At 47.1% G+C, this 14268-nt stretch overlaps 1 protein-coding gene across 1 annotated transcript; it reads left to right on the forward strand.

Annotated features, from left to right (window-relative positions):
- Positions 1 to 1529: 1529 nt before the first annotated feature.
- Positions 1530 to 6471, forward strand: LOC123181000 (protein NRT1/ PTR FAMILY 5.2). The gene is made up of 3 exons (XM_044593207.1): positions 1530 to 2029; positions 2141 to 2358; positions 4829 to 6471. Exons 1-3 carry the CDS (start codon positions 1921 to 1923, stop codon positions 6281 to 6283), a joined length of 1782 nt encoding a protein of 593 aa, XP_044449142.1. The 5' UTR covers positions 1530 to 1920; the 3' UTR covers positions 6284 to 6471.
- Positions 6472 to 14268: the final 7797 nt, after the last annotated feature.

The following is a 14268-nucleotide window of genomic DNA, read 5'->3' on the forward strand; positions in this document are numbered from 1 at the left end:
ACAAGGTTGGTATCTAGGCACAAGGTGGCAGGAGAAATCTTGGAGTATACAGCAAGTCTTCAGTGAATGTAGTCTTGATCGCGCCTCCTGCGTACAGCCTCCGGAGTCCTTCTTGAGAATGAATGAGGGCCCATCGGCCCAATCCGAGGAACATGGGCCGACTAGGTTGGCACCCTCTAATCCAGGACACCGTCAGTGTGTGTGTACAACGAGGTTGATGAGGTGGGTCCATTGGACCTAGCTCTCTTCGTGAAAGAGCTTAGCGACTTGCTCTCCATCTTGGAGGCGGCTATCCCTAGGTCAGGTAAGGCTATTGTGTGCCTCTTGACAGGAAAACTATCCAGGGCAATACCAAGAAGGTGGCAGTTCCCAGATCCAGGAAGTTCGCCAGAGTTTCCGCCGCTTCCCTTCCCCTCCGATCGCCGTCTTGGCATCGCAAGGGGGGAGCCTTGGTTTCTCGTTCGGGTGTGCTTAGTCCTAGGGTTTCTAGGTTTTTCATGTTTCCTCCGTCGATGTCATGGTGGAGCAGCTGCCGATGGTGTTATTAGGAATAATGGTCTCCCAGTCTGTGCTCCTGCTCGTTGGAGGTGTTGCTGGCACCGACGAGAGACTTGTGGAGTCCAAGCTGTTGGAGTGGCTTCGATCTGACGTTGCGTCTTGGCGCGGCGGTGGTGATGGGCTGCTCTTGGAGTGCTGCGGTTTTGGCTACGTTTGTTGTGTGCCAGGGATGTTTGTGAGGTTGACTGTGCGGTCATCGGGTTTCAGACTTTGCGAGTAGTCCACATGTGATACATTTCTAATGGTTTTTACCCGATTTTTTGTTAATTAACTCAGTAATTCTTTTCTGCTTGATTAATAGATGAGGCAACTGTTTTGCCTTTGTTTATAGAAAAAACTCCCAGCCCAAAAAGAAAAGGCACGCAAAGTTTAACAAAGAAGCCTCAAAGCTGTGGGGTACATACAGCTTACACATGTTCCCGCAGAAGGACCATGAGCGCACCGGGGTGTTGGATATGAGCCGTACGTGTCGGCGGTGGCCTCCCCAAATCCCAAATCCCACGTCCACGTGCGACGTGCCCCAGCCCAAAGTCACCATCCATAATGCGCCGTGGGCTGTAGCACCTGATTCCTGTTGTCGCCGCAACAAACACTGTTAGCTGTTCAATTGCCATCATCCCATCAATAGTGCATTATCCATCCGAGCAGGAGTAGTGTAGAAAAAGCAGAATAAACCGATGCCGGTTGGGCGGGTTAGATAGAGAAACAATGCACGATGCCGTTTTATTCCTACGCACCATCCATCCATGCGCCCCAGGAACGAGCTCTGCGGATTGGTGGGAAACGTCGGATCGATCATCAAGGAACAAAAGTTTCGACGGCCGGCCGGCGACCCGTTGACTCCGTGCGTGGTCCCCATGGACAATAGGAGCGCTCGATTTGGCCGCCCCGATCGATTCCGGCCACCAGACATGCCCCTTCTTTCCTTAAATTCCATTTGGCCACTTATAATGTTTGAGCGTTGGGCGACGTTGCATCGTATCTGTAGTTGCCCTCAGTCCACAGTATTGCCACCACTCTTCGTTTCTTTTAATGTGAATTGCCACCACTATTCACTCTTCAGCCAGGGCATATCTGGGTCGGTCTAGTGCGGCTCGTCGTCAAGGCTCTTTCATGGGAAAAAACTCGTCTGGAGGGTATAATCGTAATTAAGCGACACTGGTCAGAAGGGAGTGGATGAGTAAAGGGAGGGAGCCGGAAAGAAACGGCCCCTACGTACACAAATCAATGCGGCCATCCATGATAAGTAGCTCGTCAGGGGAACCCATTGCGGCAGGCGGCAGCAGCAGCCATTGAATTGGCTCGCCAGACAAGCGCTGTGGCTAAACCCAGCACACAGAGAGATAGCAGCAGCAGCAGGCCATGGAGAACGGCGAGGGGGCGTACGCGCAGGACGGATCCGTCGACCTCCGCGGCAATCCCGTCCTCCGCTCCAAACGCGGCGGCTGGACCGCCTGCGCCTTCATCGTCGGTACGCGCGCGGCAACAGATTCTTGTCTACATAGTATACGTTCTTTTCACCGGCTTACTTGTTGCGTTCATGCCGTCGCCGTCGTCGGCGGCGGCGGCGTTGTTTGTGCAGTGTACGAGCTGTTCGAGAGGATGGCGTACTACGGGATCGCGTCCAACCTGGTGATGTACATGACCAACAGGCTGCACCAGGGGACGGTGGAAGCGTCCAACAACGTCACCAACTGGTCGGGCACCGTCTTCCTCACGCCCCTCATCGGGGCCGTCGTCGCCGACGCCTACCTGGGCCGCTACTGGACCTTCGTCGCCGGCTCCGCCATCTACCTCATGGTATTCTACGCACACGTACTACATTTCAGTCTTCATCCTCGCCTGTTCCAATCTTCCGAGATAGCCATTGCAGTTTTCTTGGGTGACGCAGCCGTACGTCTGACCCTCTTTCGCGTAGCAACAAAAACAATCGAGGAAAGTTGAAACTTGAGACCCATCCAAACTACGGGTCTAATAGATCTGACGAAACAAAATGGCGTCAACATGAAGCAACAGCAATGGGTCCTCTCGTACTTGACCGCAGGACCCGGGTTCAATAACTAACAAGGATCTATCTTTTGGACATGACATATGGGCATTAATACTCCCCCGTTTCTAAATATATTCAATACGGACAACATACGAAGCAAAATAAATGAATCTATACTCTAAAATATGTGTATATACATTTGTATGTAGTATGTATTAAAATATCTAAAAACGACTTATATTTAGAAATGAGGGAGTAGTAGAATTGTTGGATTCTTGGTGCGACATTTAAAGCCAGCTGATACGGAAATAGCCAATGGGTCTCGCGTCACATTGCACCCGAATTGGAAAAAAAGTTTAAAAATATAAAAAAGAGTCCAAAAAATTTGAAACTTTTTATAACAAATATTTCCTTCATCCGACAATAAACGTTTTAGATTTTGGGACTGAGAGAGTATGACTTAGTGTAATACTCGCGTGAAAGTTTTGAAAGGTGGTACTCTAGAGGGGAAAAACAAAATCAATACGTAGTACTATATAAAAGTTACTGTTCATATCTTTTGGACTTGTGATATCATTTTGTTGAGGATACCACAAGAGTCATTCTTCTGCAAAACTTTCTGCACGAGTAATATGCTAGGTTATGTTTGTTACAAAAAAATCAGAAAGTGTTGAGTCCTTTTGACTTTTTAAAAATATTTTTTCAATTCGGGTGCAGTGGCCTCCATGTTACCCTTTTTCTTTTTTTTGGGGGTGACTGACTGTCACCCTTTTAACCAAGAGGCGGGATTTACTGCATAAAGAAGAAAAATAACGAAATGGTAGATCTGGATGAGTGTGGCTGTTGGTCCATCTATTTCATTTTAATTTTAGCAGGTAGTGAAATTCTACTACTGCCTCTGTTAGGATATAAATGACTTATTTTAGTTTAAATTTCAAAATTAAACTAAAACGATGTTAAATTTGAGATTTAAACTAGAACAAGTCACTTATTTCCGAACGGAGGTTGTATAAAATATTGTACGAGAATAATGAGATGAAAGTACTTTGTATGACCAAACTGAGCATCACATTGATGTCAAAAAAAGTGAGCACCACATTTGCACATGTCAAAAAAGTGTATGACTGATCAGAGTTCAAAAAATTGACTGTGTTAATTTAGTAGTACTCTCTCCGTTCACTACTATAAGATGTTTTGACTTTTTTTCTAAATTGAATGTATCTAGACACGTTTTAGTGTCGTTATTCATTTATTTCAGTCCATATATAGTCCATATTAAAATATACAAAACATCTTATAATAGTGAACGGACGGAGTAGTACATTTTAAATAGACATTAAAGTGTATATTTTGGTAATTTTTCTATGTGTATAGATCCAGGTTGATGAAACTATTCGACGTTAATGCGTTGCTCCCCTTTTGATTTGGCTTTAACCCTGGTTGTAGAAGCACAAATGCCATTCCTATAATATATACCGTCTAGTTGCCATAAGAATATTTTGGAGCCGTATTCACATTGGGTGGTTGTCCTTCCCTTTTCAAATATATGCCCTCCGTGAACTTTTATAAGACGTTTTAGCTAACCATGCCACAAAGACAAAGACAACTAAGAAAAAGGTGCAGATAGCTAGCGAACCCTTGAAAAAAGTTATAGATAATACATGACTGTGCAAATTTTTAGTAAAACATACGTAAGAAGTACTCCCTCCGTTTACTATTATAAGATGTGTTGATATTTTTTTGAATCGGATGTGTATAGATGCATTTTAACGTGTTTGTTCACTTATTTTAATCAGTATGTAGTTTGTATTAAAATATTCAAACCATCTTAGAATAGTGAACGGAGGGAGTATTTGTTTTAGCAGGGAGTGTTTCGATACCGAAAATGGAATGCACCAAGGGTATCACATATATTTTATCTTTTTATTTCACCGTCCTGCAGTTAAAAATCAGAAGCCATATGCTTCCAGTAGCAAATATTACATACTCCCTCTGTAAAGAAATATAAAAGCGTTTAGACCATTATTTTGGGAGTACAAACAATATGCCCCCGCTCAAAACATAAAAAATACAAACATACGCAAATTCAGATGGCACGTCTAACGACAATCCCAAGCTCATAGTGTCACGTAGCATATGTCCCTATTCGAGTATTGTCAGTCTACTGTCAAATTTATCAGAAAAATCGAAATCTCCTGAAGAATTGCTGCACCATGCATGTGTTGTCAAAATTTATACTGTATCTGCTTTGACGTGGCTGAATTGCTGAACCGAACGCAGGGCATGATCCTGCTGACGCTGTCAGTCACCGTGCCGGCACTGAAACCGCCGGCGTGCGACGGCGCCAGCTGCCCGCGCGCCTCGGCGCTGCAGCTGGGCGTCTACTTCGGCGGGCTGTACACCATCGCGCTGGGCCACGGCGGCACCAAGCCCAACATCTCCACCATCGGCGCCGACCAGTTCGACGACTTCGACCCGGCGGAGAAGCTGCACAAGCTCTCCTTCTTCAACTGGTGGATGTTCACCATCTTCCTGGGCATCCTCTTCTCCAGCACCGTCCTCGTCTACCTCCAGGACAACGTCAGCTGGACGGTCGGCTACGGCATCCCCACGCTCGGCCTACTGGCCTCCGTCGCCATCTTCCTCGCTGGCACGCCGCTGTACCGCCACAAGGCGCCACAGGGCAGTCCGTTCACGAGCATGGGAAGGGTGATCGCGGCGGCCGTGTGGAAGCGCGGCATGGCGCTGCCCGACGACGCCAAGGAGCTCCACGAGCTAGAGCTGGAGCACTACACGAGCAGGAGGAGGTTCCGCATGGACGCGACCGACTCCATGCGGTTCCTCAACAAGGCGGCGGTCAAGGTTAATCCCGGGGACGCCGACGGCGGGCTGGCGCCGCCCCGGCTTCCCCCGTGGACTCTGTGCACGATGACGCAGGTGGAGGAGACGAAGCAGATCGCTAAGCTTGTGCCGCTGCTATTCACCCTGGTCGTCCCGTGCACGCTCGTCGCGCAGGCGAACACGCTCTACGTCAAGCAGGGCGCGACGCTGGACCGGCGCCTGGGCGCGTTCCTGGTGCCCCCGGCGAGCCTCGGCGCGTTCATCACACTTACCATGCTCATCTGCGTCGCGCTCTACGACCGCGTCTTCGTGCCCGCCGTCCGGAGGCGCACCAAGAACCCGAGGGGGATCACGCTGCTGCAGCGGATCGGGGTCGGGATGCTGCTCCAGGTGGTGACCATGGTGATCACGGCAGGGATAGAGAACCGGAGGCTGAGCTTCGCAAGGGGCCATGGACCTGATGCCGCCGGCGTGCTTCCCCTGACCATCTTCGTGCTGCTGCCGCAGTTCGTGCTCTTGGGCGCCGCCGACGCGCTCCTGGTAGTGGGGCAGGTGGAGTTCTTCTATGACCAGGCGCCGGAGAGCATGAAGAGCCTTGGCACGGCGATGTCCCTCATAGGCTATGGCGCCGGCAACGTGCTCAGCAGCGCCATCCTCTCCCTGGTCGGGCGTGTTACTGCGAAGAGGGGGAACCCGTGGGTGACCAACAATCTCAACGCCTCGCGGCTCGACTACTACTACGCGCTCCTCACCGTGCTCGCCGCGGTGAACTTGTCGGTGTTCCTTGCGCTGAGCGTAAGGTACAAGTACCGATCGGAGTCGAGGGAGACGATTGATGTCGACGTGCAGGGCGGCCCGGTAAGGCTTAATTCAGAGCCAGCGCCAGTGGCATGAAAAAAACTGTATGTTTCGGCCTGTATAATTAGCTAATGAACAGTACAATGTCGATGAAGTGGTCTGTTCTGTTAACGATATATACTCATTACTGAAATCATCATGTATCTCAAATGGCTGCGAGTCTGTGACTAGACTAAACATATAAATACAAAGACACAGCTAATCGAACATACGTTGAAACGGCAGCAAACATATTTTAGTGGTTCAACATTGATCGTGTCCATAATATACCTTACATCCACCATATTCTAGATTTTGGTAGAACTTGATTTGAAAGGCTTTGTATTACATTGCAAACGAGTCGAGCTCGAGCGAGTTGGACTTGGCTCAGCTCAACTCATATTAAAATTCGAGCGAGCTTGAACTGAGTGAAGCTCAAGGTCGAGCTGACTCGTGCTCAGCTTGTAGCGATCTCGAGTCGATCTCGAGCTAGTTTCAAGCTAACCGAGACGGTAAAAAATATGTAATTTAAGGGGATTATTTCAACTAGATAAGGCATGACACGACATAAGAAAGCACCAAAAAATATATTATTTCAATCAAGACGATGATAATATAAATTTAAATAGAGGATCTGAGATTCAAAGGTATTAAGTTGTGAACGATTATCATGGTGAAAAGTACCATTCCGCAAAAAAAAAGTTGAAAAGTATCAGTGATAAGGTTGTTCATGAAAATACTACTCTGAACCTACGGGAAAACGTTTCCAAAGTGACACATGTAAGAGTAAATATCTATGAAAAATTATCTTAGTAATCTGAATTACGTGCAAAGGATGCACTAAACCTAAACCCTTGGTTCTGTTGTCGAAGGTTTATCATCCCAAATATGACATTATGGCTTAAAAAATTGTGTTGAAAGGAGGTCACCTTGACCTATGCTAATTGCTAAACCAAAAAATCGCTTTATTAAGTTGTGAACGGTTATAAAGGTGAAAAGTACCAGTGCTAAGGTTGTTCGTGAAAATACTACTCTGAATATACAGGAAAATGTTTCCAAAGTGACACATGTAAGACTAAATATCTATGAAAATTCATCTTAGTAAACTGAATTACATGCAAAGGATGCACTAAACCTGAATCTTTAGTTCTGTTGACGAAGGTTTATCATCCCAAATATGACATTATGGCTTAAAAAGTTGTGTTGAAAGGAACCCACCTCGATCTATGCTAATTGCTAAACCCAAAAATTATTTACAGTAAAACTAACAAAAAAATTGTAGATACAACTTGCACCCTGTGCAAGAATACTTTACACGTGAACAGTCTAACTATAACCCAGATCTAGAAAAGAAACAACAGACGTATCCAGATATCATTCAATTATTTATAAACTATAGTACCAACTAGATAACGTGGAAGTGGGGAAAAAAGCTTACTTGAATCGATGGTATGGCCGTCTCATTGTGCCTAAGGATGGCAATGGGTAGGGTATGGGCAGGGTAGAGCAATACCATACCCATACCCGTATAGTCAGTGGGTACAAAATTCTACCCATATCCGTACCCACGGGTATAAAACTTTACCCATACCCATCCCCGACGGGTACCCGTACTCATTGGATACCGAACGGGTAGAACAAATAGTACACAAGTTGTTCACAATTTTACACTCATTCATAGCACATTTGACAAAAAAATCAAATATCTTAGCTCAATAACAAGTAGATGGGTACAAGACTACTATCAAAATTTAGAAATCACAACATACTCATAAATCAATAGGAGTAGATGAGTCACATGACAAATTAATGATTAATTGACAACAACTTTACATTATTTTTACAAGCGGGCAGGGTATGGGTATACCCGCGGGTACAAGGCTATACCCGTACCTACTCATGACTTAAGTGGTAGGGTATGGGTACTACCAATGGATATAAAAGTGTGCCCATACCCTACCCATGCAGGTACGATACCCGCGGGTACCCGTACCCATGGGTATATTTTTTCTTGCAGCCCTTACATATGATGAAAAGGAAATAAAAAGAATAAACATATTTGTTTTAATTTAAAATTGGTAATTTCACGAACATGCTGATTGGCAAGTGTGGAATGTTTTTTGAGAACCATCATGAAATTTCGTAAGTGCATATCAGTTTTTTGAGAACCATCATGTTTTGCGTTGGAACTTGGAAGCATGATTGTGACTGGTAAGTACTGATTGGCAGATTATGATTTGATTTGTTAACATGGAGACGACATAATTAATTATAGTTTGATTTCAAATCGAAGGGGGAAAAATGTGTGACGTGGAGGAAGGGGGGAGGTGGAGGTGAAACGTACCACGATCAATTCCCCTATAATAACACGGACTTGATATGTTGCCAAAATTGAGTAACTTTTAGCATGAGAATATGGGAGCATCTATGGTTCAGTTAGCGGAAAATCAGTTTTCCCCCTAAAACGTTGGATTCACATGCAATAAACAACATAGATGTTGTCTTAAGTTTTTCTCCTAATGGTAGAAGTTGTCTTAAGGTTTGTTTGGGATTGCTCGTCTCCATCAAAATCAGCTCACTTCACCAAATTCATTTTTGGAGCAGTTTCACCAGGACTTGCAGCTCTACCGTAGAGCAGTTTATATCATTTGGCTTCAAGCTGACTCTAGCTTCAAGAATGATTTCTTTGTGTGTGAGGGAAAGGTCTATTAAAGCCTATGTGACGTGACTCTGATTTTTTGGGTTCGTTGATCGTAAAATTATTTACTCTCCTACTTATCTAAGGTGGTAATAAAAATTATAATAAATAAATTTTTGGGCTGGCCCTCCAAACCGTGCAGTCAAGGGACTTGCTCCGTAACACTGACCGGTCGCGTCCGTGAATGTTAGTGGAGTCAGATTTGTGCATCATGGTTATAGATGCTCTAGTGAACTATAACAGGAGTATTGAGTCTGGCTACGTGTCTAGGGTTAGGGCTTGGCGCCTCGCGGGCGACCGTGCGTAGCCAGCCAAATTCTTCACGGGAGCGATATGAGTATGCGTGGATTAGGAAATATGGAATTGGTTTCGTCTACGTTTGCTGCTGAGTTGAATCGTACTACCCCGGGAAACCGTGTTGAACGGGGCAAGGCAGGTGTGGAAGCAGATAAAAGGAACAGGGCGCCGCAAGAGGAAAAGCGATCTCGCAAAGTTTTTGTCAACCCACTCTTCGATCCGGACCCTGGTATCGATCGGTCGATTCTGCGGCCGCGAGCGATGTCGTCCACGGGCACTGGGGGTGATCATGGGGGAACCGATGAGGATCCTACCCACCCGAAGGTGCTGACGGGCGGCGCGCTGGTAGCGGCGCAGCGAAGGGAGATCAGAGGGATTGGAGGGCACGGGAGCGGATCAGCGAGCAATTGGCATGGTGCTGCTCGGGAGGGGATGGCCGACCCTGTTGAGAATTTGGATGGAGAAGTGGACATGGACGATGATGCGTTTCTGGAACTTGACCCAGAGGAGGAGGAAGCCATGGCGACCCCGACGGCTCCCCCGTCTCCATGGCGCCTATTGGCGAGGTATGTGAATCAGAGGCGACCAAATACAAAGGACTTGACAGATCACTTTCATGCTGTATGGCAGATCCGAGCGGGACTGAACATTGCCCCCATTAGGAAGAATTGGTATGTGATAACGCTGCAATCCCAGGGAGACTTTGATTTTGTTGCTAGAGGAGGTCCGTGGATTCATCGTGGTAATGTGTTGCTTGTAGCCCCGTTCACTGGGAACCCGAGACCATCAGAGTCCGTGCTTGAAGTTGTACCTGTGTGGGTGAGATTCTATGATGTGCCTTGGGACAAGCAAACTTGTGCGTATGGATGGAGGATTGGAAAGCTATTGGGGAAGGTCTTGGCTGTAGATGCGGATGACTCGGGCACTATGGTACGTGAGTTTCTTAGGGTCAGAATTGAGCTACCACTTAACCGTCGCTTGCAGATGCAAGTATCCATTAGAATCAAGGGAAGTGCACACGAACCAGAAAAGTATGAACTAAGGTATGAGAGGGTGCCGCACTACTGTTTTTGGTGCGGTTTCATTGGCCATGATGACACGGAGTGTGAGAAGAAAAGAATGGGGGTGCCAAAGAGGGAGTATGATGACAGGTTGAGGTGCTCTCCTCTGCGTAAATTTGAACACCGCCCAGCGAACATTCCAGCAGGGGCAAAGCCTACATCGGCAAGGGGCCTAGATTTTTCCTCAGGTGGCATGGGATCACCAAATCTGGGAGGTGCACCAATGGGTCGAAGTAGTAGACGCAGCATGCAGATGGAGCAGCATATACCTGAACATGTGGATGCTAGGGATGGTTTTGAATATCAGGAGAGAAGGGGTGAACTGGTAGTGGATGCGGCCTTAGCTGGACAGATTCGGGCCATGCATATGCGCCTTAATAGAGAGATTCCTGAGTCGAGTAATATGCATGAACGTGGCGGCCGTAAGCAACATAAAACTGCTGGACGCGGGCCAGGAAGGATCCCTATGCCCACTCCACTGGCATGTAAACCTCCAGTAAATATGTTTGGACCGCTGGATTTGATGCATTCACCAGATATGATACCGTCTATGAGAGGCACTGATTCACTTGTGGTTTCATATGGACCATCTGATGTAGTCATGTCTGATGCTGAGTCGGTCCTTGGGAAGCGTCAGGCCCTTAGTGATGCTGATCATGAGGAGGAGCACCAGGGGGATACACATGTGGTGGATCAAGACAGGGAAGAGGAGGGTGGAAAATCTAAAAAAGGCAAAGTCAAGAGGACAGAGGAGGCTATTGAACTGGACATGGGGGCAAAGGGAGAGGTGGATATGGAGGCAACCAGCCCAGGGGCCGCTGGTAAACTGACGGGGCCATTTGTGGCGCCCCGTCAGGAGCAATGAATTGTTTAAGTTGGAACTGTCGGGGTGTTGGGAATAAACCGACAGTTCGGGATTTGATGGCTTTGGCTAGGGCTACTGAATCAAAGATTGTGTTCCTGTGTGAGACTAGACAAAGTGTAGAAAAAGTCCGTCGTCTTCATGCTAGATTGGGTCTTAGAGGTTTTGCTGGTGTCGACAGTGTTGGGCTTAGTGGGGGTCTTGCTTTGTTTTGGTGTGATCAGATGTACGTGGATGTTAAAGATTCGAATGAAAGATATATTGATGCCTATGTGCGTGTGTCCCCCAGTGCTCCGATGTGGCGTTTAACTTGTGTTTATGGCGAACCACGTACGGAAAACCGTCATCGTATGTGGGCAACAATGCAAAATCTGAAAGTGCAGTCTGATCTTCCTTGGTGTGTCATAGGGGATTTTAATGAAGCTCTCTGGTCCTTTGAACATATGTCAGCCACCCCAAGAAGTGAACCTCAGATGCAAGCCTTCAGGGATGTACTGGAAACTTGTAATCTGGTGGACTTGGGGTTCCAAGGCCTCCCATTCACATATGATAATAAACAGCGTCGAAACAGAAACGTTAAAGTGCGGTTGGATCGAGCGGTGGCGGACAACAACTGGCGTAATTTATTCAGTGCTGCCAAGGTGGTCCATCAGGTATCACCTTGTTCTGACCATCTTCCTATTTTACTAAAGTGTGTTGCCGATGAAGAAAAGGTATACAGGCCGAGTTTTAGAAGGTATGAAATTTTCTGGGAAAGAGATGCAAGTCTACAGGAAAGAATTGCCAATGCCTGGGAGGAGGCCGGTGCCAAGTTTAACCTTGGTGATGTCCGGGCGGGGCTCAAGAGTTTATTACTTAATCTGCATGCGTGGGGAAAGAAAAGGTTTGGTAACGTCACTAGAGAGCTTAAGAAGTCCAGAACTAAATTAGAAGAGCTGCTCAATATGAATGCGGACAGAGATGAAATAAAAAAGGTCTCTGACCATATGAATGAATTGTTGTACCAGGAGGAAATGTTGTGGCTGCAACGGTCGCGCATCGACTGGCTAAAAGAGGGCGACCGGAATACAGAATTCTTTCACAGGAAAGCGGTTTGGCGTGCTCGTAAGAATAAGGTGAGAAGTTTAATTGATAACAATGGTGTTGAACATGCAGATCACAAGGCGATGGGTGGCCTAGTGCAAGAATATTTTCAGAACATCTTTTCCAAGGATACGTCTTTGAACCCAACTCCGGTGGTGAACCTCTTCGAGCCTGTGGTCACTGATGCGATGAATGTAAATCTGTGTGCTGAATTTTCGGAGAAGGAGATAGCTGATGGGCTCTTTCAGATCGGCCCCTTAAAAGCTCCGGGAAGTGATGGACTGCCGACACGTTTTTTTCAACGAAATTGGAGTATCTTCAAGGACGAGATTGTCAGCGCGGTAAGGAAGTTTTTCCAAACTGGAATTATGCCCGAGGGTGTCAATGAGGCCATCATTGTTCTCATCCCAAAAACTGACGAGCCTAAGCGGGTAACGGATTTTCGGCCTATTAGTCTCTGTAACGTAATATATAAGATAGTGGCCAAGTGCTTGGTCAATCGCCTTCGCCCTATTCTGGATGAGATCATTTCACCGTTTCAGAGTGCATTTGTACCTGGCCGGCTGATTACGGACAACGCACTGTTGGCGTTTGAATGTGTTCATGCAATACATCAGGAAAAGAAGCCGGATGCTAGCTTTTGTGCATACAAGTTAGACCTATCTAAGGCATATGATAGGGTTGACTGGGGATTCTTGGAGCGAGTGATGGTCAGGTTGGGTTTTGCTCATCGTTGGGTGCAATGGATCATGACGTGCGTTACCACGGTGAGGTATACTATAAAATTTAATGGAACTCTTCTTGAATCGTTCGCACCGGAGCGAGGCCTCCGACAAGGTGATCCCTTATCGCCATTTCTATTCCTATTTGTGGCTGATGGGTTATCTGAGTTGCTCAAACAGGGAGTGAGAACAAATGCTATAGAGCCGCTGAAAATATGTCGTGGAACCCCGGGGTTCTCGCACTTGCTATTTGCGGATGACACGCTTCTCTTCTTCAAGGCGAACCAACAGCAGGCAGGGGCGGTGCAGGACATTATTCATGCTTATGAGAGTGCCACGGGACAGCTAATCAACCCGGCAAAATGCTCAATACTGTTTGGACCTAATGTACAGGAAAATGTGAAACAGCAACTACAAATCATGAAGGATCAGTTTGAGGAGAAATACTTAGGACTCCCGACTCCGGAAGGCCGCATGCATAAAGGGAAGTTCCAAAATTTGCAAGTAAAATTGATGAAGCGTATATGTATTTGGGGCGATGGATATATGGCTCAAGCTGGCAGAGAAGTGTTGATCAAGGCGGTGGCACAATCAATCCCCACGTATATCATGGGCGTCTTCAAGCTTCCATTCTCTGTGTGCGGTGATCTTACGCGGATGGTCCGGAACTACTGGTGGGGCTCAGAGAAAGGGAAACGGAAAACTCATTGGATGGCTTGGGATCAAATCGTCAAACCCAAAGCGATGGGCGGCCTTGGGTTTCGGGATTACAGAATCTTCAATCAAGCACTCCTCGCTCGGCAGGCATGGCGTTTGTTGATCAACCCGGACAGCTTGTGTGCTCGGGTCTTGAAAGCGAAATATTATCCTAATGGGCGACTAGAGGATACTGTTTTTGCAGGCAATGCTTCATCGACGTGGCAGGCCATTACGTATGGACTGGAGCTCCTAAAAAAAGGTCTCCTATGGAGGATCGGTGACGGACAATCTGTTCGTATATGGCGCGATCCGTGGCTGGAGCGGCCAGGGTCGTACCGGCCGATATCACATGTCGGAAGGTGCATGCTTCGGCGTGTAGCTGAGCTGATGGACGATCGTGGCATGTGGAGAAGGGAGTTGCTGCAGCAGTACTTTACACAGCCAGACGTCGTCGAGATTATCAAGCTGCGGCCCTCACCGAGGATGCATGATGTCCTAGCCTGGGGGCCGGATCCGAGAGGCATTTTCTCCGTCAAATCAGCCTATAAAATGGGGCGGGAGGAAAAACTGCGCGCACCTTCATGCGCGGCGAGCAGGGCACCGGACGACAATCGTGCCGT

This window comes from Triticum aestivum, chromosome 1D (assembly GCF_018294505.1).
Source record: "Triticum aestivum cultivar Chinese Spring chromosome 1D, IWGSC CS RefSeq v2.1, whole genome shotgun sequence".
NCBI classification, from domain to species: domain Eukaryota; kingdom Viridiplantae; phylum Streptophyta; class Magnoliopsida; order Poales; family Poaceae; genus Triticum; species Triticum aestivum.

Coding starts and splice junctions, on each gene's coding strand:
- LOC123181000 (XM_044593207.1), top strand. CDS start 1,921: ATGGAGAACGGCGAGGGGGCGTACGCGCAGGACGGATCCGTCGACCTC. Junction 2,030..2,140: donor CGCCTGCGCCTTCATCGTCG/GTACGCGCGCGG, acceptor TTGTTTGTGCAG/TGTACGAGCTGTTCGAGAGG. Junction 2,359..4,828: donor GCTCCGCCATCTACCTCATG/GTATTCTACGCA, acceptor AACCGAACGCAG/GGCATGATCCTGCTGACGCT.